This window comes from Aphelocoma coerulescens, chromosome 7, assembly GCF_041296385.1.
Source record: "Aphelocoma coerulescens isolate FSJ_1873_10779 chromosome 7, UR_Acoe_1.0, whole genome shotgun sequence".
Lineage (NCBI taxonomy): Eukaryota > Metazoa > Chordata > Aves > Passeriformes > Corvidae > Aphelocoma > Aphelocoma coerulescens.
The window spans coordinates 11,610,962-11,636,481 of record NC_091021.1 but is presented as its reverse complement, the minus strand read 5'-3'; the positions used below and the strand labels follow the sequence as shown (position 1 = coordinate 11,636,481).

General features: G+C 40.1%; 1 protein-coding gene across 11 annotated transcripts in view; it reads left to right on the top strand.

Moving 5' to 3' along the window:
• Positions 1 to 25,520, top strand: part of SATB2 (SATB homeobox 2) — a 130,213-nt gene that overhangs the window by 37,613 nt on the left and 67,080 nt on the right. For 9 of the 11 annotated variants that reach the window (XM_069022098.1, XM_069022097.1, XM_069022099.1 and 6 more), the window contains 2 exons: positions 18,598 to 18,724; positions 20,811 to 20,934. In XM_069022098.1, coding sequence (XP_068878199.1) covers positions 18,598 to 18,724; positions 20,811 to 20,934 — 251 coding nt within the window. Of the gene's footprint in view, positions 1 to 9,569; positions 9,612 to 11,313; positions 11,525 to 18,597; positions 18,725 to 20,810; positions 20,935 to 25,520 lie in introns of those variants that run through there. The other 2 variants (XM_069022107.1, XM_069022105.1) reach the window with 2 other exon arrangements.

Below are 25,520 nucleotides of genomic sequence, written 5' to 3'. Positions count from 1 at the left end.
ACAGAAATTGTGCCTGTAGGAACATGTACTGAGCAGTAATGTTTCAGAGGGTATAATCAGAGTACCCCAAGAAGAGTGGTAGATATTTCAGTTCCCAGAAGTTGTTGTGTTAAAACTGCGCAAAAGCTAGAGATTCTTGGAGGTAAAGGCTCTTCATATGGGGTTGGCTCAAAAAAAATCTTGGCTATCTCATGCGGAACTGGTGAGAAGGAACACTAGAGGCCAAATGCTGCTCGGTTACACCATCCTATGTTTGGAGTAGTGCCAAAGACGAGCGCTTTCCCTGCTGCGACTGGACTGGGGGGAGTACAGCTCTGAGGGGTCTGAGCAACCAGTGACTCTACTCTAAACCATGCATAAAACAAGTTTAGCAATCTTGGACTGTTGAACAATGATTCATTTTATAATACGACTGCAAAATGTAGCTGTTTTGGTAATGATTGCTTCAAACAGCTCGAGAAACTGAATGAGCAAGGAAAGGTTGGGATTACCCTTAGCCCTACTAAGTGTCCTTGTTGGGCCGGAGGTCAAGGTTTCCCAGTATAGCTTTTGCCCTGGGCTGCACAAGCAGGCAGGGCAGAGCTCTGCTTGCAATAGACAGACAAAGGTCTCATTCTTTAGTGGTAAATGTGCTCTAACAGCTACCACTGTATACTAATACTTAAAATGAAAGGAAATGTTAAGTCTGCTGCATGTTACTTGTTCAGGATGTTAACAGCTGTAGGCAAATACATCTATAGTAGAGGAGGAAGATACAAGCAACTTTCATAGCCATCCTTTCATATCTGTAATTACATCCAGACTTAGCAGCAGTGTCATTTCGTTTTGCAGAGGAGCGTGGCAGCCCTTGAAGTGAGATTTGTTGGTGTTCAATCCCGCACGGTAGAAAAGGTCCATTGTGCTCTGACCCGCTTTAAAACAAACCATACTAAACCATGCATGCATACTCAAAGAGTCCCCCCTTTTTATAGACAACTGCCATTTGTTGCAAGGGTTGCTATGGCAAACCAGGGCAGAAAATCCTGTCTTGATGTTAAAGCTAAATACTTAGAAATTGTAAGGAGACAGATTTTGAGAATATAAATTAATTAAATGGCAGTAATTGCATTATTGCGCTATCTTGCCAGGGAAATAGCTATTCCTGTGAGAGTCTTTTACTGTGTTAGGTCTTGGAGCAGAGTGCAATTTTTTGAATGTGTGCTAGGTTTTCAAAATCTGTCTTTGTGCTTTTATTTAATTCTAACTAGTGAAAAACAGCAGCTTAGCCTTGCAAGGTTGGTCATCGTCCGGTGTGCTTGAGTTGTTAAATCTGTAAGAAGGCTGAATAAGCATTTGCAGTTTGGGCTTTAAACTGACAGAAATAGCTAACTATAGCTAACTATAACCTCACCAATTTGGCCTGCATAACTGCTGGATAGCTTGCCGGGTTGGGATCATTGTCTTTGGACAGGAAATGTTATGTTTATTCCAGATAGAAGTCCTATGGCTGTCTAATGTGCCTTTTGCTCCTTGGCTGCTGGAGGTGCAAAGTGTCAGGCACGAAGGAGACTTCTATGGTACATACTTCATTTGAGATAAAAAGGAAAAAACCAAGGCTGTTTTACGTTGCTTTTCTTATTCAACCCCCTGTGTCCTGAGTATTTAACAGGTCTGACCTTACTGCTGTTGTGCCCTTCTTCAATTTGCCAATGAAAGGATGAAGAATAAGCTTCAGAAACAGAACGGATAAACTGGATGCTGCCTAGCATCTTTTTAGTGCAATTAGAAAAGCTGCTTAGACTTTCTTTTTGCTTTAAATGCTGGAAACAAAATGGTTTTCTCTCCTTACATCTACAACAGTTACTCATTAAAGTATTGCCGTACATTTTTAAGTGGGACTGTGTTACTGTCCTTTGATAACATTTGGGGAGAAATGAAGACTAAAATGCTTGTTTCCCACATCTGAAATAGGAGATTCAGACTTAAAAGGAGAAAGAGAACAAACCACCATATAGGAAAAGAAATGAAAAATGTTTTTTGTAAATACATTACCTTGGACCATGAAGAACCTTCTGTAGGGGTTCTCCAAGCATCTCTGGTCTTTGCTCAGTTGATCTCAGTGGATCAATCAGCCTCTGCTTGGCTGAATGTGGGCACAGGCCGGTGACTCTGTGTTCATTATGCCAGTATTGCCGGTCTTATGAATTGACCATCTGCTGTTTGCTTTTGCATGCACTTAAGAATCAGGTAGGAAGAGCACTGGCAGTAGCCTAGGATTAGTCCCTACATCAAAGTTCAGGAGATCTAGAATCTTCTCAGTTTTGCGCTGCCTATTTGTCTTGAAAAAGTCATTTTTAGCTGTCTTACTAGTACAACGTGCTGCAGGTGATTGTGCTGGTTAACAAAGGTAAACGCGTGCTTCTGTCGATTGTCTGGAGTTCATTTTAGTGCACTGAGAGTGTTGTTTTGTATGTTCCCCTTGGGTTCCTGAGTAGGCAGTAGACTGTCCAATGCATCCAAGGAATGGAATGTGACAAAGCTTCTGTGTTGTGGATTGAATTTTATAAGTTTGGGAGAGGGACCAGCAGCTTCCTAAATGGGGATTTAAAAGAAGAGAAATGTAAAGATGTTTCTAACTAGTTCATGTCAGCATCTTAGTCTGGAACTGGCCGTGTCTAATGCAAGATCCTTTTCATGCCATTGTGTTTGCCAGCTACCTCTTAGACTAAGGCATCTGTAGTGATTCAAGAGTTCAACTTTGTGTTAGAAAAAGAAAGGCACTTGTGCAATATCATTAAATGCTGAGCCAATTTTTTTTTTTTTTGGTATTACTTACTTGGATCCCCTGTCTTTCCTAGTATTTAGTGAGGCATTTTTCTTTCTTGTTGCATTTATCGTTATTCAGTCGAGAGATTTTTCACTGCATTACTTGCCTTAAAATGATCTTATGTTCAAGGCTAAAATTAAGGAGTTTTGAAAACCTGGATATTCTGATTGTCACCAGTGCAGAGATTAGGTATAGATGACTGAGTGTTTTGAAAAGGAGTTTTGTATCCATTTATCAGCTTTTCTTAATAAAAATGACAAAGAACTAAATAATTTTAAAAATACAAAAAAAAGGTTAATTGATAAATACTTTTTCATACATGTTGCAGTCATTCCTTACGGGTAAACATATGCATAAAACACTGTAGCTACAACCACAACATTCATGTTTATTAGATGCTTTTTGATGCTGATAAATGAATAATATTTATCTTAAATGCTATATTTTTCCTCTATGGTTACAACCAAAATTAAACAAATTCCCTGTGTGGAATTATATCCCCAACTACTTTCCCCCAAGGTTTTTTAAACTTTTTGCCTAAATGATGTGCATTATTTTAATTACCATACATAGTAATTATCTGGATGGTATTGGTTATTATGTCAGTCTGAGGTGCCACTTAAGTCCTTTTCTTCTCACAATTAACAGAATAATAATTGTTTCAAAGGCGGGCAGGGATATGAACCCCAGTTAAATCCTAGCAGGCATGTCATTATCGTAGCAGGGGAAAGCAAAGGAGCAGGTCCCTCCCTGGGCGAAAGCATCGGGAACAAATGGGTGGCTATATTTGTTTTGGCAGTCTGAAGCTGTTGTGAGCCTGGAGTCCCAGCCAAAACCAAGTGAGCTTGGAGTTGACTTGAGCCATTTCTCAAATGTTTTTGTGAACTCTCACTTTTTTTTTAAATTCCCCATGTTGTTTTAATTATATTTCTCAGTGCTGGGAACGTCACACTAGATCTTCCATGTTTTGGGATTATTTGTGAAAAGATTTCTTATCAGCTAATAGCAATTGTTTAACAAAAAATCTTCATTGGTTAGGGTACAATCTGAGCTCAGATGTGTGATCACATAAGGGAAAATTCCATTGAGACTTGGAGTGGAATGAAGCCCCCTCCTTAATACTTTTGTCTAACATATGTCACTGTATTAAAAATAATTACTTTGGTTCCTTAGAGGGGAAGAAGAAGGGTTTTTCTAAAACCTGGAATTTTATATTGAGTAGGCAAATAAACTCCTGAGATTGCTTTCATTGGAAAAGGATATTTTAAATGGTACCTTTTACTTGAATGTTGGCCAGTTTAATTTAGATTATTGCTTCTGACAATTAACCTCATGTTGGGCTGCACTTGTCTCATTAGCAATGTGGCGAGTGATGAACTTGGATCCATGAGAGCTCAGCTCTCACCTGGGAAACTCCCCCGGCAAGGCTGTGCCGCTGCTTATTAACGAAGTATTAACAATTTATTAGCAAATCCACCTAAAAGCCGTATGTGGAGGGCTGGAGCTAGGGGATTAAACAAATAAATTAGTAGTTTTATAAAATTCTTAGAATAGTTTTGCCAAGAGAGAAAGTTAAACAGCAGAGGAAGCATGGACATAAGTTTTAAAAATACATTGTTTCAAGATGATCTGGTTTGACGTTTTCCTTTTTGAACTTTCTCTAGTTTGAGACAGAGTTTCTCCTTCAAAATTTATCTTTTTTAAAAACAAGTTTTTAAGTAAAAAGGGAATAGAGTGAGAGAGAGTAAGAATACGGCTAAATAATTAAAGAATAAAATTCTTAAATTCTGTTTGAGTGTAATGCTTCATCTGCCAGGAAATGATCAGTTGATTTGTTTTTCATTTAAGCAAAACCAGTTACGCAAGTTGTGGTTTTATGAACTGATTCTCTCTTTCTCCCCTGATTTTTATCCACCAAAGCAAAATATCTGTTACTTCCACAATCTGCTGCTCTGTGTTACACAGGGAATATCCTGAAATAATGTCATCTTTTGGTGGCAATTTGGCAAACAAAAGGATTGAAGATAATTTTCTGTAATAGGAATCGTGACTTTACAACTTTGTATGTCTTGAAATCTTCTCTTAGAAATATTGTCAGAGAATAACCACTGCTGTCCATATCCCAAGATGAAATACAAAGAGTCTTCCGGCTTTACTAGGAGAAATAACTGAAAAAAAATTGTTTGTTTTTCAGATTTTTTACATCTGCTGTATTTTATTTCTGCATTATAACAAGCTGTGTACTTGTGTCGAAATTTACATGCATGCATATCAAATGTGTAGTGTCCAGAATTAACACAGCTACACATATCTTTATGTGCAGGAAGGGGGAAAAATATTAGTTCCTGAAAGTAAGTTTTTTACTTTTTCCTTTTAACTTTAATTCACTTTGCATTATATTGTATCAGCTCCCTACAAATACTTTACTACTTTTACTGTGAAAATCAGTAAAGGAAGCAGGATTTAAGCTGAGTGCTGTGTTCTCTCCTTTCATTGTGGCTATGCACATAATGTTTGCATTCACTTAAAAGATATCACACCTGTTATTTAGAAATTGTTATTCCATTGAGCATCTAATAATGCATACATGAAAACTAATCCAGCAGAGAATATATCAAAAAAGATTTGCTCTGGCAGTAAGGGGGTCATTTTAGTGGAAAAATGCAGTCTCTTTCTCTCCATGGCTGCAGTGGGAGAGGGGTGTGTGCAACTGGCCAGTTGGCTGTGCAGCCCATACGTGCCCAGTGAGGAAGGCTAATGCCGAGGTGCGAACTGACTGGCAGCCGTTGCCACGCCTGCCTGCCACATTCCTTTCTCATCTACCACGGCAGCTTTGGCCTGCCCTGGGAACAGCACCTTTGTGTTTTCTGGGCTGCCCCACTCTGCATGAGCTGAGTGAGCAACCTTGGGCATGGCCCTTGTGGAACAGGCATCCCTTGCTCATCCCTCTCATGGAGGCATCTCTAGTGCTCTCTTCCACTGTTTATAAATTTGAGTAAAACGCACGGGAAGAAGATGGGAAGAAGTCGTGACTCAAGCTAACCAGAGTGTAACTCATTGCTTTGGGGGTAGGAGGAGGAAGGGATATTAGAGGTTTGTGGTCTGGAGATTTATTCCTGTAGAGCTGGGAGGTACTGGCCGTCATTCAGAGACAGGAGCAGAGAGGTGTGGGCAGGAGGAGGAAGGTGACAGTGATGTGGCCCTGGGTGGGCAGGTGAGCAGGCACTGACCAGCAGAGCTGCTTGCTGTGAGGGATTCTCAGCCAGGGTTGTGAAAGCATCTTATTCACTGTGACAAATCTGAGGTCTATTTTAGCAGGAAAGAAATCTATTCATTGATTTGCAAGCTAAAAATTGCAATTATTTTCTTTGTACACAAGAAGGACCTAAAAGGCTGGTAAAAAGGTTGAGACCATTTTCTGGCCGGGGCAGTTGTTGATGAAGGGTTCTGCTGTCCCACTGAGGCTGAGGGAGAGTGTGCATTGTTCTTGCCCATCAACCTGTCAAATCTTCCTGTCTTTTGTGAGACACAGCACTGCAAATTCTCTTTCATCTACTGGCAGAAAACTTCTCAGCCATAATAATCATATTATTTTGCAGCTCTACCAAGATTGCTCAAAAGGTTTGGTTGTGATACTTAGTTACATTGGCTGATATTTTCCTTCAAAATAAAAATGACTCAAAAGACGCTTCAGGTACGACATTCCTTTTGTTTATGTAGGACACATGGAGGTACTCACCACAGTTAATGGAATATGAAGCCTTTTGTACAGTACATACCTGGATAAAAGCCCACTTAAGTCCTTAATGCTTGAAATTGGTGCCTCCATTTCATTTGTAAAGAGCTTGTTAGCTTAGCCTAAACACAGAGTATTTCCATTTCAAACTCTTACCTTATTTTTTTAAAATAAACAGTGTTCTTTAGACATCTCCAGATGCAGAGCCTCTGTATCATCAGTTCACTTCTTTGAACATGTGATGTAAAACCTTTCACCTGAGAAGTAGAAAAAGGAGGTAACAAAGAGGCCACTATTTTGGGCCTCCAGCAATAAAATTATTCCTGATTGTGAAGATAGGGTAGGACTTAATTTTTAGCATGGCTTGATTGAACAACTTCTTGAATTTCATCTGAGCAATATGTTTAGTCTAGAACAGTTCATCTAGACTAAGCCATTTCTTACAAAATCCTATACATTAATCTCTAGTTTATCAATTTTATTTAATATTTAATTTTATTCTCCTAGATTGCAATTTTAACGGTGTGGCTTTGATCTTTCCCATCTACACTACAGTGATGACTGGTCACACTGGTTGGGACCTTTACTGCATGAGCTTTTCAAATGAGTTAATGTGTGATAAACTGTAAACCAGGGTCATCACCTGAACATGAGAGCTGTTTTATTGCTGATAGGCTCCCCTGATTGGATTTTCATCCACCATAAACTCAGATGTCAAATGAAGAAAGGAGGGTATTTTTTTGCTGATTAGAAGAAATTTAAATAGTTTTAAGTCTGAATTATTATAGTATGTTAGCCATCTCATATTTTTAAGGTAATTCTTTAGTTTTAAAGTTTTTTCTTACTCAGAAAGTCTTTATTTCTTTGGTGTGTATACCTGTCTTAAGACCTCCAGTATGAAACAGCCAGTAATACTCCATGTCTCCAAATGAACAATAGGCTTTGGGGGAGTAAAATAAACTTTCATTAAGATGCAGATGCCCACAGTGCAGCCCACATCCCACCACCTGAGTGCCAAGAGCAGAGAATAGATACTGGCTGTGGGAAACAACTGTGTCGGCAGGAACCAGATTGAGGCTTTTCCTCCAGGGTGACCTTTGAAATCAATCAGATTGTGAGAACGATAAACTCCCAAAGCTGTCTTGGTGCGTTGGGCTAGTAAGGCTCCCTCAGTGCTGGGGTCTGCTCTGGTTCCCTGTGCCAGTAAGGAGAAGAGAATATATCTGGATTATTGAAGGGCTGTTCAGCCTATTCTTTTAGGAGGATGTGTACAGTGTCTTCACCTTCCTACACAAGAATTCGTGAAGTAGTTATTTACATCTTGTTTTCTCCTTTAGCACGGTATTATTAGTTGAAATCCCCAGTCAGTTACTCTGTATTTGTGGTACAGAGGAGAATGCTGGCAGCAGTATAGGTTGTGCCTTATGGTGAAATGGCATCTCTGGTAGATTCCAGGGATTTTCCAGTGTTGGTGCCATGTTCTGAATAAGGCATCATCCCACTGTATCTTTCCTTAATTATATTCCCCAGAACTGGGAATGGGCCTCTGGATTCCTTTTCTGATTTCACACATAGAAGCTGTGCATACGTGGGCCCAAGACACCTGGGGCTCTGGGAGATGATTAGAAATGACAGTCTTTCCTCCCTTTTCTCTTGAAATATCACCATGCAGCATTTTTTATCTCTTTGATTTGAACATGAGATGGAGTTTAGGAAAGAGAAAGAAGTGGTAAGAGGAGCAGGTACTAGAGCTCTCCACCATCTCACAAGGGTGTTCACTGTTCACAGTGCCACCAGTGCTTGAGGCTGTTGAGTCTTGGAATGTCTGAATAGTGTCCATTAAACACTCATGCTGATATTGGCTGGGATAGTTATTTTTCTTCAAAGCAGCTCCACAATTTCTATATGCTGTGATTACATGACAATCTTAGTTGCTACTAAAGAAGTGGTGAACTGGAAATGCTTCTAAGCATGATGTGTGTGTGCTGCAAACCTCCAGATCCAAAACGCGAACAGCTCTTTCCAGTCTTTGCCATGTACACAGAAATTTATCATTTAAATTAAAAAAATAGTTATTTCTGTCTTTCTGTTTCTCGGTCTCTTCTTCACAAAATGACTAACGCGAAGTTAAAATGCTAACAGGCTCCAAAAAGGATCTGGTGGCTTTGTAAGAAAATAGGTTCAGTTCTAGGAAGATGTGGGCTAAGAAAACAAATCTAGGTTCATCTCAGCATTAATGTGGGCTCATCAATGGTACAAGGGAAAACTGTTTTTTCTGAGTCTGGTAACAGTTCCTGCTTGCTCTGAGTCATCTCCTCTAGTGGTGAACTAGTCTTTTTTTTTTTCCACTTTTGTTTTCTCTTGATAGGAAATGTAGCATAGTTCAGTAACCAGCAGAGCTTTATTTAGACCTGTCAGAAATGCAGAATTTTTTTGCTCTTCCTGGGAATAAAAGAGGGAGATGGGGAACTTGAGATCAGATTATCAACTGGAATAAGTGTCAGTAAAGGAAAATTTCTTACTTAATTTAATCAAATTTATCTGAATTGGCAATGCTGCCCAAATTAAGAACTAGGGTTATTAAAAAGTATTTTGAAAAGAAATACTGCAACCTTAAAGATACTATTCTCTGTCTCTCCCTAGCTGATCAATTTGTAAGGGAAGGGTGAGGTTTAATCCCTTACCTTTTACCTGTTTATGCTGTGAGTGAGACCAGAGTATCAACAGTCTTAGGTCTGTTGCCTGTTCTTAAATACACATGTGCATGCAGATTTTCATGGATACTTCTTCTTCCATAAAAATTTTTAATATAAAAATGCCAAAATACAAGTACTACCTCCCTTGTTAACTGCTTTGTGGTGAAACTAGTCCTTAACTGAATGTCGTTAGAGATAATGGGATCAAGCCTGTGCACATTTTTAGGTCCTGTATGGAGCTGGATGTACTCTTACAGTAAGGCAGCTACAGAGAGCAGAGGACTTCAAGGTTGAATGGCAAAAATTACAGCAACTGTATCTTCACTTACTGCATTCATGTTGAATTAGTGGAAGCAGTCGTTTGAGATTATCGGTAAAGTCCTCAATCCCTCTATTTCCTCAGCAATACTTAGTTTTCTGCCCTGATAGTTAGATGCTGTCCTACTAGTTTTCAGTTGTTCATGTTGTTTTTTTCTCATGGAAGTCAAGAACTGAATGTCTGGTGGGAGGAAAGAAAAGACAGAAGGCAAACCAAAGGTAGTAATTTAGTGAAAAAACATTCTGCTAGTCTTTATACAGTGTAAGGAAAACCCCAAGACACAAATCTTAAACTAAAGAGATTAAGCTGTTAAACTACATAGGCCAGAATATGAAACTACATTAGTTTAGGGGTTCGTTTGTGCAGCACAGCATGCTCTATGCCCTTATTTTTCTTTGGACTTGAGACCCATGAATTTTCAAATCTACTTGTAGTTGACTCAACACAAAGATAGTTGGCTACTGTATGTTTGCAGTCTGAGCCAGACTTTCTGTGCTCTCTGTAGCTATTGCTGCGAGTAGGCAGGATATTCAGATTCACACAAGGCCAAACAATGTCTGTAGGCTTAATTCTAAGCCTATTATCCTATACAATGTCCTGTTAGCAATGCTCTTTTATAACCTTTAAAATGTGTTTTATGTGTTCAGCTGCAATGCCATGTTATTGTGCTGTTTCTCCTGCTCAGTAGACCGACTTTCCATGTGAAGCTTATAGGCAAGTATTGAAGCTGGGTGAATTGAAGGAGTTTGGGGCACTGGCATCTTTTTAAAAACAGATGCAGGGCTTTCCCCAAAGAGGGAAAACGTCTTCTACCTCTCCTCCATTTGAAAACATCATATAAAACTCAAGAAATGCTTCTGGAGGGGGAGGACCATAGGCTGCCTGCCCAGATACCCTGTTTTTGCTGAAGATGTCAGCCAGGTTGTGTTGATGGCATTGGGCTGGCAGAAAGCTGACAAAGAAAGTTGGACAGCAAATGTTTGTGTAAAGCTCTGGTCTTTGTATTCATATGCAGCCCCTTAGAGGTGGTGAGATGGCAATATGGTCACCAGGTCCAAAATTTGTGGTGAGATGATCTCCAGGCATTGTTTATGGCTGTTCAGGAACATGTGCAGTGGAGAAAAGCACCACCTGTTGAGTACACTTGTATTCATGTTTCTTAGCAACTGAGGCAACTACACTAAAGCCCCAGTTCTCAGTCTCTAAGGCTGAGCTGGAAGCACGTTGCAGGTCCCCACTAGCAGTATCTGCTTATGTTGGCTCTCTGGGAGGCACTAAATTAGAAACAGGTCCTGGTGCCATGCTGGGGTGGCAGAGAAGCAGCACATTTTGCCAGAGACCCTGGGACTTGAGGAGAGACAGCTGAGTCCAAAGTAAGGAGAACAGCCATGGTTTTAAGATGGCAAAGCAATCCTCTCCTCATGGGAGCAGCTAAAGAAGCTCTTTGATCAGGGAATAAGCTGAGTTGTGACACTCTGGATTTCAAGGGTGTTCAGCAGCCACTGCCCCCTGGGAGGAGGCACAGCCTGTGTTCCTATGCAGCTGAGCAAGCTCAGGTGTCCCAGGACTAAGCTAGAAGCAATCTTACCATAAGAGCACAGGTTGCCCAAAAGACAGTAATTTAATGCAAAACTGGGGGGAGTGCCCTGCTTTGGGCATTATGTGGGGATGATGTTAATGACATGCAGCAGGTGCTGCAGTCCTATGGGCATTGGGGCTATTGAATAATACCACTGAGAAAGCCCCAGTGTGAGGGGGCCTCTCAGGAGAGGGCAGCCTGACGGAGGGTGAAGCTGAGCTCCAGGCTGGCAGGGTTATGAAAGACACCTGGATGCAGTGGCCTTTCTGTCATGAGTTGTCATGATTTAAAAGACTTTGTGCCATGGAAGTGATATTTGGAGGAGTGGTTCTCTGTCTCAGATGAGAGAAGCGGACTCCTCTCTTTATGCATATTCTTGCTGTCCCAGGTAAGTGCACTCTTACCCCAAAATTGACAAAAGAGAGATGTTATGCAGGGCCAAATGTGGTTTTCCTCAGTGGAGGTGGTAGTTTTATAAGTAATATAGGAGATGTAAAAAATACTTCAGAATCACAGAATATTCTGAATTGGAAGGGACCCACGAGGATCATTGAATCCACTCTGGAAACTTAAGTGAATGGCCTGTTGTCTTGTTTTTTTACTAGTACTTCCTTTGCTTCCTTGCCCTTCCATTTATTTGTGGTATTCCTGTTCTATCATATAACAGTTTTAAAAATAATCCCCTGAAGTAAATAACATCAGTCTTTTTTTTTCCTGTTTCCTTACCAGTTATTGACTGTTTTTTCAAACAGAATAGGGGTTGGAAAATTAAATAAAGACTTCCAAAATAACAAGCTCCAGAAAATTTTATTTAATTTGTGGGTTCATTCTGTTTGCTCTCTTGCTCTCTCTCCCTCTTGTTTTTTTCTTTTTTTTAAGAAGATCTTTATTAATTTAGTCTAGTAACTTAGTGCCTATATTAAATTAATCTAATAAAAGTCAGGGTCCTCACATAATGTTTCCCAAATGTGAAGCAGCATCTATTACACGAGGCACAATCTTTTTACTGTAAAATGTAAACCTGATATGTAGAACTACAAGCCATTAAACTGTTTAGTGTGTGTTATTTAAGTCAAATACTTCAGTACAGTCATGCTGGAGGAAAGGAAGGGGCAGTGCTAGCATTCAAAAAATTAAAAACTCAAAACCAAGCTTCATGTATCAAAGTGATTTTCATCTATGAAAGTACTCTGAAGTTTGGCATTAAACCTTGTAACACTAACAGGCTTTCTATTGGTAGTTACACCCATGATTCTATAAAATTTTTAATATATATAATCATATAAATATCGGATGTAATGATGTAAATGCATAGTCTATATTAAAATCTGTGTGCTGATACAGATGTGCAAGCCAGAAAGTGTTTAAATTGACTGACTTGTTTGTGTTGTTGCAGCACAGAATTTTGTGCTCTAAACCATCACTGGTACACAGAGTTTATGACAGCATTTTTAAACAGCAAGAGCAAGGACTTCCAGCAGCCACAGTTCAAGGGGCTTTGTGCTGCCAGAGCTTCGTGTGGCTGTGCTTTCCCCTTGGGTGAAGGTCACCCTTTTGTGCAGAGCCCTGAAGTTGCACAAGTCTCATGAGCTGGGGTGGAGCATTCGTCATTCAGGGATTGTGGGTGTTCCTGTTGATTTGTGGATGTGTACATCACAGTGTAATCACATCGTTTATTCCTGTTCTCTCACTGAATTATTTATTATGGACTGAAACGAGGAAGGAGGGAGATTGTTTTGTATTGGCATAAGCATAGGATTATGTTCATTGTGTGCTTTCAATCACTAAATCACCGATATGTCAATTGGCAGAATACAGTCTACCTCACATGTAGGATGTTCCAAAGTTCAGTTAATTAATGTTTTTAAAGTGCATTGGGACCCTCTGATGAAAGATGCTTTAGAAGTACAGGGGAGGATTCTGCTGATTGTTTTTTCCATCTCTTACCCCAATATGTCATTGATTGAAATTCAGTAGAGTAATACAGGCACCCTTAAAACAGTGGGCAAAGGCAGCATAATGCTTTTTTAGATTTCCCAAAAAGATAGAAAAGACAGCTCAATAATATAGTACAAAAAATTAATATAATCAGTTTATTTTCTTTTAATTTTTCCTGTTAACTTTATCATCCTTTCTGCTTGAAAAGTCATTCCCTTTGCTGGATTAACAATAATAACTACAAATTACGGCTTTAAGTTGTTACAATGTGATGGTATACTACAGCCAGTATAGAGGTAAGAAATACAGCCCAAGTTGTTAACGTACTGCAGAGTAGTAGTTTTCTGCAAACTGATTTATGAATAAGTAATTCTGTATACTTATTACATAGGACAGGCAGTTTTTAATTTCTGTAACAAAACACAGCTCAACAAAGGAAAATTACATGCTAAAGCATAGGGACAAGATGCCTTTGAAGGGGATAAACAGATGCAATCACTGTCACAAGAGCCTACCCATCCTGGAGGGGAGTCCTGCAGTAGTGGCTGGTAGAGAAATGCCTTGGTGGTCCCAGAAGTGGGGCTTTTATTGGGTGTCCCATTGAGGTCTTACATTTGGAGCTGTGAAAGAAATCAGAAGTGTTTGGGTGTTAATGCTAACCTGCAGTTTCTCCTGAGTGTCTGTTTTGTTGGTAAGAGCAGCTGTTAAAAAGCACCATGCTTGATCAAAACTACTTGATTGTATTCAGAAGGCAGCAGCAAGGTTGTGTTCTTCAACCAACCTTGTGTTTGCAGTCCACAACTCTTGGGCTGTGGTCCTGGGATCCCTGGGATGCAAGGAAACAAATTGTAGGACACCTGACTATCTTTTAACCCTGGAAGATTAGCATTTAAAATAAATCACATTAGTGCTGCATATGCATTTGCATTAATACTACAAGTATCCATTTAAGATGTAATTCGGCTATGCTCATAATTTGTGAAAGATGAAATCAGGAGTACAGCTGTGGTGGGAGCAGGGGATAGTTTGAAGGGAGCCAGTGACAGGGTGAAGCATGTTCTGGTCCTATTTGCTCTGTTTAGCCACAAGAAGGAATTTGGAAAATGCTCCGTTTTAAGAGTTTGATTTTACAGCAGTGATATATAGAAGAGTACCTGAGGTGCCCCCAGTAATTGATATGGGGCTATCCAGATTAAAAGTTACCTCTGCAGGTGAGTGGGAGATGCAGGACCCAGACTTCATTGTGTTTAGGACCAAAAAGTGTCGTAGCTAGACTATGATGTATATGTTCTAAACCCCAGATGTGGCATTCTTAGAATGAGTGTACTGTGTGGCTATCTTTCCATTTGCAATGACAAGTGAGGTTTCTAGCCTATACAGATAAATGATTTTTATGGGACAGTGTAAACTACATAATCATGAAAAGGGTTTGCCAGCTTATTTTTCTAGCAAGCAGCTTTCTGCCTTTTGCTGTTTCATTCTCCTGATCAAAGTAGTTATTCTGGAAGTCTGCTTTAGCTTGAACCTTGCATCCATTCAGTTCACATCTCACTGGAGTGACATCCCAGGAATAATCCCAGTGCTTTAGGTCCGTCATTTTTTCTGGTGATACCATAAAATAAAGCTCTTGAGGATCCTGTGACAAGTTCTGCTGGGTATAGAATGGGTCAGATGTGATGTAGCAGGTCATGGCTTCTGTTCAGTGTAGTGTTCTGCTCTCACTTGTGTAGTTATCACTTTCTTCTCCAAAGGAGCTGCTTTTTAAATGAAACATCCTGGCAGGGTGGCACATCGTTGGCCTAAGTGGAGTGACAGCAGTAGATTGCAGTGGTTGTTATGTACAAACCTGACACTTGAGCTCACAAAAGTTTGCCAGTGGTGTGTTCCAGCATTCTTGTGGGTAAAGGGAGTTACACACATTTTACACAAAGTTACTCTGTCTTTTTTCCTGGTCTGCATTTTGATGAAGCTGAGGCTTAAACTTAATAAAAGACCTGACTATAGAAGTACATGCCATTCAAGAACCAATAGTCAGCATAGATAGAGGATCTCTTCTATAATAGGTTTTGAAAAAGCTTTTGAGAAAACTGGTCTCTTTATTGTCTTTAATGGCCTAGCTGGCCTGGGCTGCATTCAGTCATTTCTAGGTGAGTCGAGAGCTGTTGTAGTGTATGGCCATTTCTTGAGTGTGTGCAAGCATTGAAATCTGTTAGCTTTCCCTTAAAAACTTTTACAGGAAAAAAGTCCCAATAGATACAGGAGGAAGAACCAGATTCATTAACAGAAGGGTTTTGGGAACTCAAGAAACACGTTTTTGGATTTCCTGAGCTTTCTGATCTGCTTTGCATTATGCACACATAATTTTGAGAAGGTCTGGGGCGGTGAAGTGATTCTCCCGAAGCAGTAGTATATTCATTAATAACACAGTGACCTTTGCTCATTCGTGTCCCCAGTCCCAAGTCTCCATTGTGGTAGGATAAAAGCTTAGCCAGGCCAGTTAAAGTGATTTCTTTAAAGGCCTGAGCTATACCATTTGGAGTCAGTGAGAGGAACAGTCAAAAACTGTGTATGTGGAAGTGACCCCTTGCTACCAGGCTGCTTTCCTCTCGAGGTTGCTGTTACGCTGGAAATGTCCAGTCCTGGATAAGAACGGACCTTTTTAGGGGGAAATTTTGGACCACTCAGTTTTTACTGAGGAGTCATTCAGAGATGTCTTCTAGTGTGCAGAGAACGCATTTGCTCAACAAGTTGGCATCATCTTCCCAAACACAGCCCAAGAGTTGCCTTAAGTACACTGTTGGTGCCATGAAATAAGCACCTGTAAAGTCTGCTGAGGAGCTGAATGGAAACCATGGCTTCTGGCTATCGTTTGGACCAGCTTAATGTGCTTTGGAAAAAAATATTTCACACGTCATATCACACCGGCTGAAAAAATAGCGTGCATCAGCAGTGCTGTAACACAGAGTAAAGGACTCTCAGCAGGTGTTAATGTGCAGAGGCACTGAGCATTATGGTAACACCTGTGTTTGTTTAAATCCAGCCAAAACAATTTCCTCTCCAGTTGTAGAGGAGGATTAAAAAAAAAACCTCCCTAACTTCCAGTAGTAGCAGACATTCCTGTAAAACAATTTGCATAGTATTTCCCATGGTGCACTCTGGCTGCACTGGGCTTTTTTCTTTAAACCCTTTTAGTCTGGGGACACCTTTAGTAACTTCAGTGCTTCCTGACCATCTCTTTGTCCTTTGCCAGCATTTCCAGGCCCGAGCAGTTGCAGATGGTGTGCTCTCTGAGTGCTTTCCTTAATTGAATGAAAAATAAAGCCTCTTGTAAAATATTACCAATTTAGATGTGACTTATGGGGCACATATGATGCTTATTTTTTCAATTACATGAAAACTTGGCGAGATTAAACATAGGAAGCCAAGTGTTCTGTGAAGCCAGTATAGATTTCTGATTTTTTAGGTGATTTTGCTTTAAATTATTATATAGCAGGAGGAGGTGGAGGATGTCAGCAGCTAAACTGTTTTCCCAGCATGTATTTTACTCAGTGGACCCTTGATGCTCATTTCATGACTAATATATGCTGTACTATATGCATTTCTTGTTGTCACCAGAGATAACATTAAGTAAACTATCCCCTTAAGAAAAACAGCTTTTCTTGGCAAGTGGAATATGACTCAAGGAGCCAGCACTGGAGACATACGGTGCTGTGAATGAGTGCTGTGTGTTACTCTACTGGATCTGAGTCCAGGCACTATTTATACTGCAGCATATTCAGCACCAGATTGTTAAATCTTAATACTGAAACAGTGCATCATTTAAATGTTTTTGTTCTGTTTATGTCCCATTTTTGAGCACTGGATATCAAGCAACACTTACTAACTTTTTGTTTCGTTTGGACAATATCTCTCCTTGCCAAAAACTTTCTAATCTGCTCTTGAAATATTACTCTGTCTGTACCAGTATGTTACAGTGCAACTTTGTGCCACTGAGGATGAACTAGGTCACTTCCAGCTTCTTTCAGTATGTGGTGACAGAATGCCTTGCAAAGCAGTACATCGGTGGTAAATGCAAAGATTTAAGTGCTACAGAAAAGGAGTTGTGCTAAAATTATTTCCTCTTCAATCTGTGTAGGAATGGGGAATAATATTCTGTAGCAGGTACTTCATGGGTTCATTGTGTTCTGTTATTGTCTCTGTGCGAGAAGCTTTGTTTCAGTGTTTCGATGTGGTGTTTATTTTATGATCATTTTTGGGAGATCAGGATAAAAGGTTTTTGTCATTTACTGCGGTTCAATTAGTTCCAGAGCTGGTGAAGAGCAGGGAGTAGAAAGTGAGGAGGAGATGGCTGAAGTTTCTTGGCATCACAACATCCTTCCAGATACCCAAGAGGAGTTCTTGGCACGCCTGTTATTGCAGAAAAAGTAGTTTTCTCATGTATTAGCGTATTAAGTTTTTTCTGGCAGTTGAGTTTATGGATGTCTTTTCGAAGATGGAACTGTATAAAACAAAACCTCAGAAGGCATCAGTTTGAATGAGAGAATAGTGTCTTGTAGGGCTGAGCTGAGGAAAGTTAAGTGAGCAGAGCAGTGGGGCAGTGGGAACACAGTGAAGGAGGGAATAAAAGCAGTAGTGGCAATAGTGCAGAACAAGGCTGAACTGCTTTGCTGTCATGTAAGATGGCACTGTGGCTTTCTTTGTTTGGTGTCTTCCTGGAAGTCATTCCTGGGTATTAGTCATTGTTTTTGGTGTGGGTGGGCCCTCTGCAATTGTCTAAACAGAAATAATACCTCTGCACCAAATGGTTTACCATCCAAGTTTATTGTCTTTGTGACAAGCTCATCCAGAAGAGGTGATGATCCCTATTAAAGAATGAACAGAAGTAGAAATAGAACTTACAGCATTCTCCCCCGCCTCCAAAAAGCTATTTTGGATCTGCGGTCAGCAGCTTGCAGTTGTTTGGTTCTTTTTTTTTTTTTTTTCCTCCCCACAAAGAAAAGCAACCATCTGCATAGTGCAACTTGTATCTGGGAGTGAACTCTTCCTACTTGGTGGGTTTCCACTGGCATCCATCCACACTGGGAATCGTACCATGCTTAGATTGTAACAGTGCTGAAAGCCCACGCATAGGAATTTTCCTGTTTCAGACAAAAGTAATGCATTTATTTACTGAAAAGTTTTTGTAGACTGCAAAATCAGGACTAGAGGGTACTTAAAGCTTATTCTAATTTAAAGAACTAAACTTTGGAGCTACAGTGAAAGATGTGAAGGGACGAAGTCTCCTGTGCTTCCTTGAAGTAATTTAAGAGTCAAGAACATGTCAGCAACTGCCTGCTAAAAATTTTGAGTCTATTCCTGCTCTTCCCCACTATTTGCCTCAGGAGTCAGTAGAACATGTCTTTCTGGGCAAGACTGCAATAAACCTCAAGGCAGATCTTGAATCTTGGGAACAATCAATCTTGCTGAAGGGTTTAATAAATGGCTGATAAAATATAAAGTATGGATTTTTTGTTTTCTTTTCAGGAATAATCAAGCTTGGGAGGTGGAATCCCCTCCCTCTGAGTTATGTGACTGATGCACCAGATGCGACAGTAGCCGACATGCTACAAGATGTCTATCATGTTGTGACATTGAAAATCCAATTACAAAGGTGGGTGTTTCTGAACATCTGTCCTTCCCTATTCTCTGAGCTGCTCTGTTGGTTACAGCATTACTACAGAGATTAGCACATCCTGTCTTCATTAATTTCTGGTCTTCTGATGAAATGGAAAGAAAATTAAGAGAAGGGTGGGTCACCTGGCAGCTTTTTGGTGCGTGTTCCAACTGATACTGTATATTTTCTAAAGTAGCAATATAGTAACAGAGAGGGGAAGGGCAGAAACCCAATCAAGTAAAGATGGGGCTTTTAAAGGCAGATCTTCCTACAGTTCATAATTTAATGGATTCTTACATTCTAATTGTATCAAATAATAAACTCCTTGCCTTTTCTAGGGGCTGCATTGTAAAAATCCAGGTCTTCTGCAGCCAGTTGCTGAAATGTGATGGTGGAGAACTTTTTTTGACTTTTCTTTTTTTTCTCCAGTGGTCTTTCCAACAAACAGAAGACAAGGAAGGAAAGTGTCACTGCAGCTCCATTTGGCATTTGGAAAATATTTTCCTTCTCTGAGGGCTAGTTCTGATTAGCAAAGCAAAAGCTCTCAACACTTTTACACTTATTTACCCTCCTTTCTTCCCACTCTCCTCTCCGTTTTTTTTCCCCTTTCTCTCTATGGGCTTTCTAAAGAGTCCTCAAATAGTTCCTGATGTAAGGTCCCTGGCAGTTCATATCCAGACCTGCAGATAAGCCTACATTGCACAGTCTCCTGTAGCTGTATGGCCAAGACATGACAGAGGAAAGAGTGAAAAATATCAGACAGTCTGGAATAACTTGCTGACAATTCTTTAAAGCTTTGGCTTGAACAGAAAGAGCGGCCCACCGGGATATGTGTGTGTCCTTTGGTGGTACATACCCTCCAACTGTTCATTTCAATTTAGAATTTGGAAGTAGTTGATGCCTCACTGACATTAAACTTCCAAAGAGCAACATTTCTTTCCTATTATACCTCTGATGGTGCTTGGGTTTTCTGATTCCCATGAACAGGTCTTTCCTTGGTTTTATATACTGTTACAATTTTTCATCTGGGCTGCATCTCTGCTATGTACTTGTAAAAGAGTGTCTAGACCCTATAGATGCTGTGAAACAAGTGTAATAACTCATTTCCTCAGAAGTATGAGTTCATGTAGCCTATTGTCACATCTGTATTAGCAAAGGGTGTCAACCCAAGAGTAAGATCTCATACTTTATCTTCAGAGTGCCTGAATGCCTGGATGCCACGTAAATAAAAGGTAGTCAGTGACTTTGATATAAAGATGATCACTGACTACCTGAACTCCTTGAGTGCAACTGAAGGTTCATCTCAGGGAAAAGCCAGGCTGTAAGGGCAGAAGGCAGAACCACCTCAGAGGCCGTTGGAGAGCATGCATTAAGTCTGCACCAGTAATGGCAGTGACAAGCTTCTCCCACCTTTTTGATGTGCTTCTTGGGTCTGTCCCCATGCATGTAGACACAAACCATAAGCTTGTTAAATTAAAAGAGGCACAAGTCATTTGAAGACAAAAGCTTCACTACATATGCAGTTCTTCTAGAATGAAAGTGAGAATGAACTGCATGTGACAGATGTCGGGCATATGGCTTAATGTGTTTCTGAAAGGCTCTTGGATACTTCAGTGATAAGGGCAGTATAAGAACCTGTAGAAAATGGAACTAATTTTTCAAACTGTTGCCTCCACACAATGAGGGCCCTCTCTGTTCAGGGATTTTGTTAGTGGCAGTGCAGCATACATGTTTGTTTTTCTACCCCAGCAGGAGTATCTTTGTCTGGAATCGATGGCTTTACTCAGCCATTCCTGGGGCTTGCTTTATGCAGTTTCTTTGCTCTCCATCAGGCCCCAGCAGGGATGGTTATGCACACATATAATACCATAGGAGGATTAGCAGCTGTGTGTTGAACTGCACCTCTTCTGGTAATCGTGCTTACGATGGAGAGGGATAGAGGGGAGAAACACCTTGATGGGCTAGCCAAGCAGGAAACTCCAGGGTTGTGCTTGTTGCTTAAAGGTCTATAGCACTTGCATGCAAAAAGTAAGCATCTGTGAAGGTGTTATTTCTATCTGCTTTTTGCTTTCTGTTTCAACAGTTGTTCAAAGTTGGAAGACTTGCCAGCAGAGCAGTGGAACCATGCCACAGTTCGCAATGCCTTAAAGGAACTGCTCAAAGAGATGAATCAGAGCACATTAGCCAAAGAATGCCCTCTCTCACAGGTCAGTGCTTTCAACAGGCTTAGGGAAAGAAACATTTGCAAGAACTAAAGCTCATATTTGTTCTGTAAAGAGCCTACACTAAACAATTCCATAAATACCAAATAAATGTCTCATTTTCTTTAGAAAGGAGAAATTCTAATTAATATGTTACATAGTATCTTTACACCATGTTTTCTTAGTGGGTTGCCAGGTAAAAATTAAGAATTAATTGGTTGGTTTTCAGAAAGATGTAAATTCTTTATGTGGATTTTAATCTAAACCTATTGCAATAGGACTAATGATCCTCAAATGCAAGATTTGAGTGGCTTCTTCCCACTAGCAGAGGCTTGCCTTCCCCCCTAACCCATGGGTAGGTCTCATCAGCCTGCAACCATGATAAAAAGTATGCAGTTTTAACAGTTGTGCCCCAATTTCTAGGAAACAGCAACAAAAAAATGTATATGTAATTATGTTAAAAAAAGAACAAAAACTCAGTTTCATTCTCCATGACTGCTTTTTAAATGCCAGTGATGTCATGTCTAAGACACAGGTTCCTACAGATGTCATGAGCTCTATTTGTACTTCAGATAGTCATAATGAGACATTCATAAAATTTTCATAACTTAGTTCTCCTTGCCTCTCAAGAAAAACAGAATAACACTTTAGCACCCAGACCCAAGTAATTTTGCTAGGCATGAAAAATATATTGCCTTCTAAAATGTGTACTAGAATCAAAGGTTAATCTTTCCCCACTGTATCTTTTAAAAGTCAAAACGTGAGTAATCCCTGCTTCCTAAAAATCCATTGCTTTGCTTGCTCATATCCTGTGATTGTCTGTCTTGCATTGCACTGTATGTTCATCCTACAATTCATGATCCAAAGCCTCCATGAACCAAGAGAATTCTCTCTATTCACCACAAATTTGCCTCGCTGTGTTATGATTATAGCTCCAGGGAAAGCACAGAGGTGAAATACAGAGCTGGTAGGAATCACATTCTTTTAGCAATGTGGGATCTGCAGAAGTAACAGGAATGGAAGGGTTTTGTAAGGAAAAGCCACAGAACTTGCCTTATTTACTAAAGGAGTAACAGTCACTGTAGATATGCATGGTGTTGAATATGCATTGAATACAAAAATGTTTTTCTTTTCACACACTTTAAGTGTAATTTCTTTAAATAGAATTATCTGTGGAATCTGGTCAGCTAATGATGATTGCAGCATATGGTTGTCTCTGCCCAGTCTTCTTCAATATCCAGTATAACTAAACTATGCATCATTTCATATGCAGAATTCATTTGTTGTCTGGGTCTGTTTCCTCCCACTTCAGTTTCAAAGCCTACCAGGTGGAAATGCTGCAGTTGGTTTACTCCTTCTATAGCTTCAGTCTGACATGTATTAACAAAATTACTGATGGCAGAAGTGTAGCAGCCAAAATCCTTGCCCCAGTATTTATTTAGCGGACAAAGCTAAGAGGAGATCCTTCTGTGGAAAACTGAGCTTGCTTACTTTTAAACACAGGTATAAATGACCTTGGGTAGTGACTAACCCTTGAACTGAGACTGCAGAATGCAGCTTGTATTACTATTATTATTGCCACAAAAAGTTTCAGTCTCTTTTGGTTTAGCTCACAAAATGCAGAAGATACAATGGAAGGTTGTACAGAAGCTGTCTATTGCCATCATCTGAATATGCCTCTAATACAATTCCTTCTCCCAAATCAGTTTTAAAAAAATATCGTGCCAAATGTGAAATGTCATTACAACCCCCTCGTGGTTAATATATTATTGACAGCAGCAAATTGCAGAGTGGTCTCTTAGGAGTCAAACTGCAGAGTAAATGCTGCTGTTTATTAATGTGTTCGCAGTGCCTCAAGTACAGAAGTGGAGAGGGGCAGCGCAGGGAGCTCCCGCTCCCACCAGCGACAGTGCTCCATCTCTGGTTCTCAGTGCCCGAGCTCTCCAAGCAGCCCAGATGGGGATTCTGATTGCTGCTAATGGGAAATGTAATCATTCACTTTGATTTAAAATTGTTCTGGTTTTTTTCTGCTAGGTGTATTACATGTCTGCAGCTTAGCTACCCTTAGCATACGGCTCCTGTTCAAACAAATAAATCCCAGTTAACCAAGCTGGGGGAAGGAGGGTAGGTGGGGGGAATGTGTGTAGCAGAAAGAAATCCAATTATTTCAGCACTTCCATCTTTTGGTAGAGATCTCTGTCTTTCCTGTGTATCGTATAACTCATTTCAGCACTGACCGTGCATTTTGTCTCTTTGCTGGAGCAGGCTTTCTTGGGATATGAGCATGTCCCATATTTTTCTCCTTGAACTTACTGCACAAGATTTTCTTTGTGTGGATATTTCTTAGCTCCTGGTCTAAGTAGTTTTCATTCCACATGGCTGTCATGGCCACACACATACCAAACATATCTGCTGCTTTATTCCTTCCTTAAGGATTTTTCCAGAAATATTATGCATTATTTAGAAATTTGCAACTAGTGAGTGATTTTTATTTTTTTCCACGCTCTTCTAAATGGATATTTCCTTTCTGCAGACTTATCAAGATTCCTAACAGAAATACCCCTAGTGTTGCTTTACATATAATAGTGAGGATATGTGGTTTCAAAGTTGTAATAGTTCTTTCCCCTGCAGAAGAGAATCTGTCCTGGGATTTTTTTACCAATGGTTGATTTACTGTTTGATTTTACTATTTAGTTTAAGTTTTGCTTTCTCAAATAAAGATTATGGGTTAATATATTCTGTGATATTGAATAGCCCCATGATTTCAGTAATGTTGATTTCTTGTAGAGCTAGATAATTTGGAGGAGGAAACCACCCTCCGCCCCAAAAAAACCCAAATTGATATGTAGAGAGAGTTAAACAATTTCCCCACCCTTCCTTAGTGAATGGAAATTTAACTAAAATGATGCAAAAAACCCCCCAGGTTAGCTCAAATTTGTACTGAAACTTTCCTCAGCAGAGGCTATCGCCATGTCAGGCTTTCAGAATTCTATTGCTTGTTAAAATGCTGTAGAGCAAGGGAAGATTTATGGGCAGGGAATTACTGCTGACTGCCACAATGCTAGGTTTATGTCTCAAAATATTGATTTTAATTAGAAAATTGGATCTCGGTTTTAGAAATTGGAGTTGCTACTTAACAAGGCTCTTACTTCATAGCCTTCAACTCTACTGCAGTGCACCATAGCACCCTTTGAGTGGAAAGGGTAGTGAAAAGGCAGAAGAGCCTCTTTACTGAAAGTAAATTAGCTGTTGAAGACTGAAAGTAATCTGTATCACTCAGTTATCTTAGTTCTCTCAGGTTTGCTCACATTTTTTAAATTCCTCAAACTCAAGAGTTAGGAACAGAGTCCTGTTGTGTTGCAGTGAGTGGGACAGGAGGCTGGATAAATCTGGAAGAGGGCAAGAATGATTTTGTTTTTAAAGCATTGTTAAATTCAGTGAGTCAGTGTGTAAGCCTTGTAGCTTTCCAGAGATGGCCAAGAGCCTGCAGAAACCTATAGGCCAGAGCTTGAAGCCATGGTTTGAGTTGTGAGGTCATCCTTGCTCTCTCCTCTTGATGCAGAAAGGTTGCACAAGGTGCCACGGCTTTCTCTGAGCTTTGATGAAAGTGCAGAAGGAGGGCATGAGGAAAAGATGGTCTGTGGAGAAGGTGCATTGGCTGCTGTGTGTTGGTGCTGTTAGATTGCATTGCCTTGCTGGCAGTGTACATGTGCTCAGAATGATTTGACCCTGGAAGAGTTCAAAAAGGGGAAAAGGAGAGCAAAATCGTTAAAAGGATGCCTCCTCTATAGCATGGAGGAGGGGAAGGGAAAAACAGAATGGAAGAACTACCAGTAATGAGGCTGTTTGCCATCCTATGGACAGAAGCATCCCAGATATAAAATATCCTTTTTACTGGTGTCAGGTGCTGCAGAACCAGTCTGCAGCTTTCTCCTCAGTTGGCTTGTATCGAGTTGCTTAGGGGGAATTTGCAGAGTAGGGAGGGTCGCTGGTTAGGCAAGTGATATTTCAGTTTTATTGAGCTTTCTTGTGGGTTTTGACTGCTCTGTGTTGTAGTTTGTGTATTTCCCTTTGCTCTGAATGGCACTGCTAATTTCTCTTCTGGGTGATTTTTCACACAAGGGCTAATCACACGTTTCTATAAATTATATTAATTTAACTTATTTGCCTAACTGTTGTTCTGCAGCAAGTAGCACGGATGTTCTCCAGTTCTTGGCTGTGCAGACTTGCTGCATTTGGAAGCAGAACAGAGACATCTGAAAAGCATTATTTGGATTATGCATGCTGGAGCATCTAATCTTACCTTTAGGATCTGGTCCCTAAATTCTGCTTGGTGCAGTGAGCATGTGTTCCTCAGCACGGCACTGCCTGTTGTTATGCGAGTAAAGTTTAGCGTTTGTAATATCACAAATACAAAGCAAAGTAGAACTTCCCGCACAGCCTGAGCTGCAGGTCTCAGTCTAGGTTTGTACTACATCTTTTTTTCACATAATTGTGAAAAATAATTGTTTTGTGATTTTATTTATGGCTGGGCATATAGACTGGAGAATAAAACCAAATTTTTGTACTCGTCAGATGGTTCTTTTGGTTTT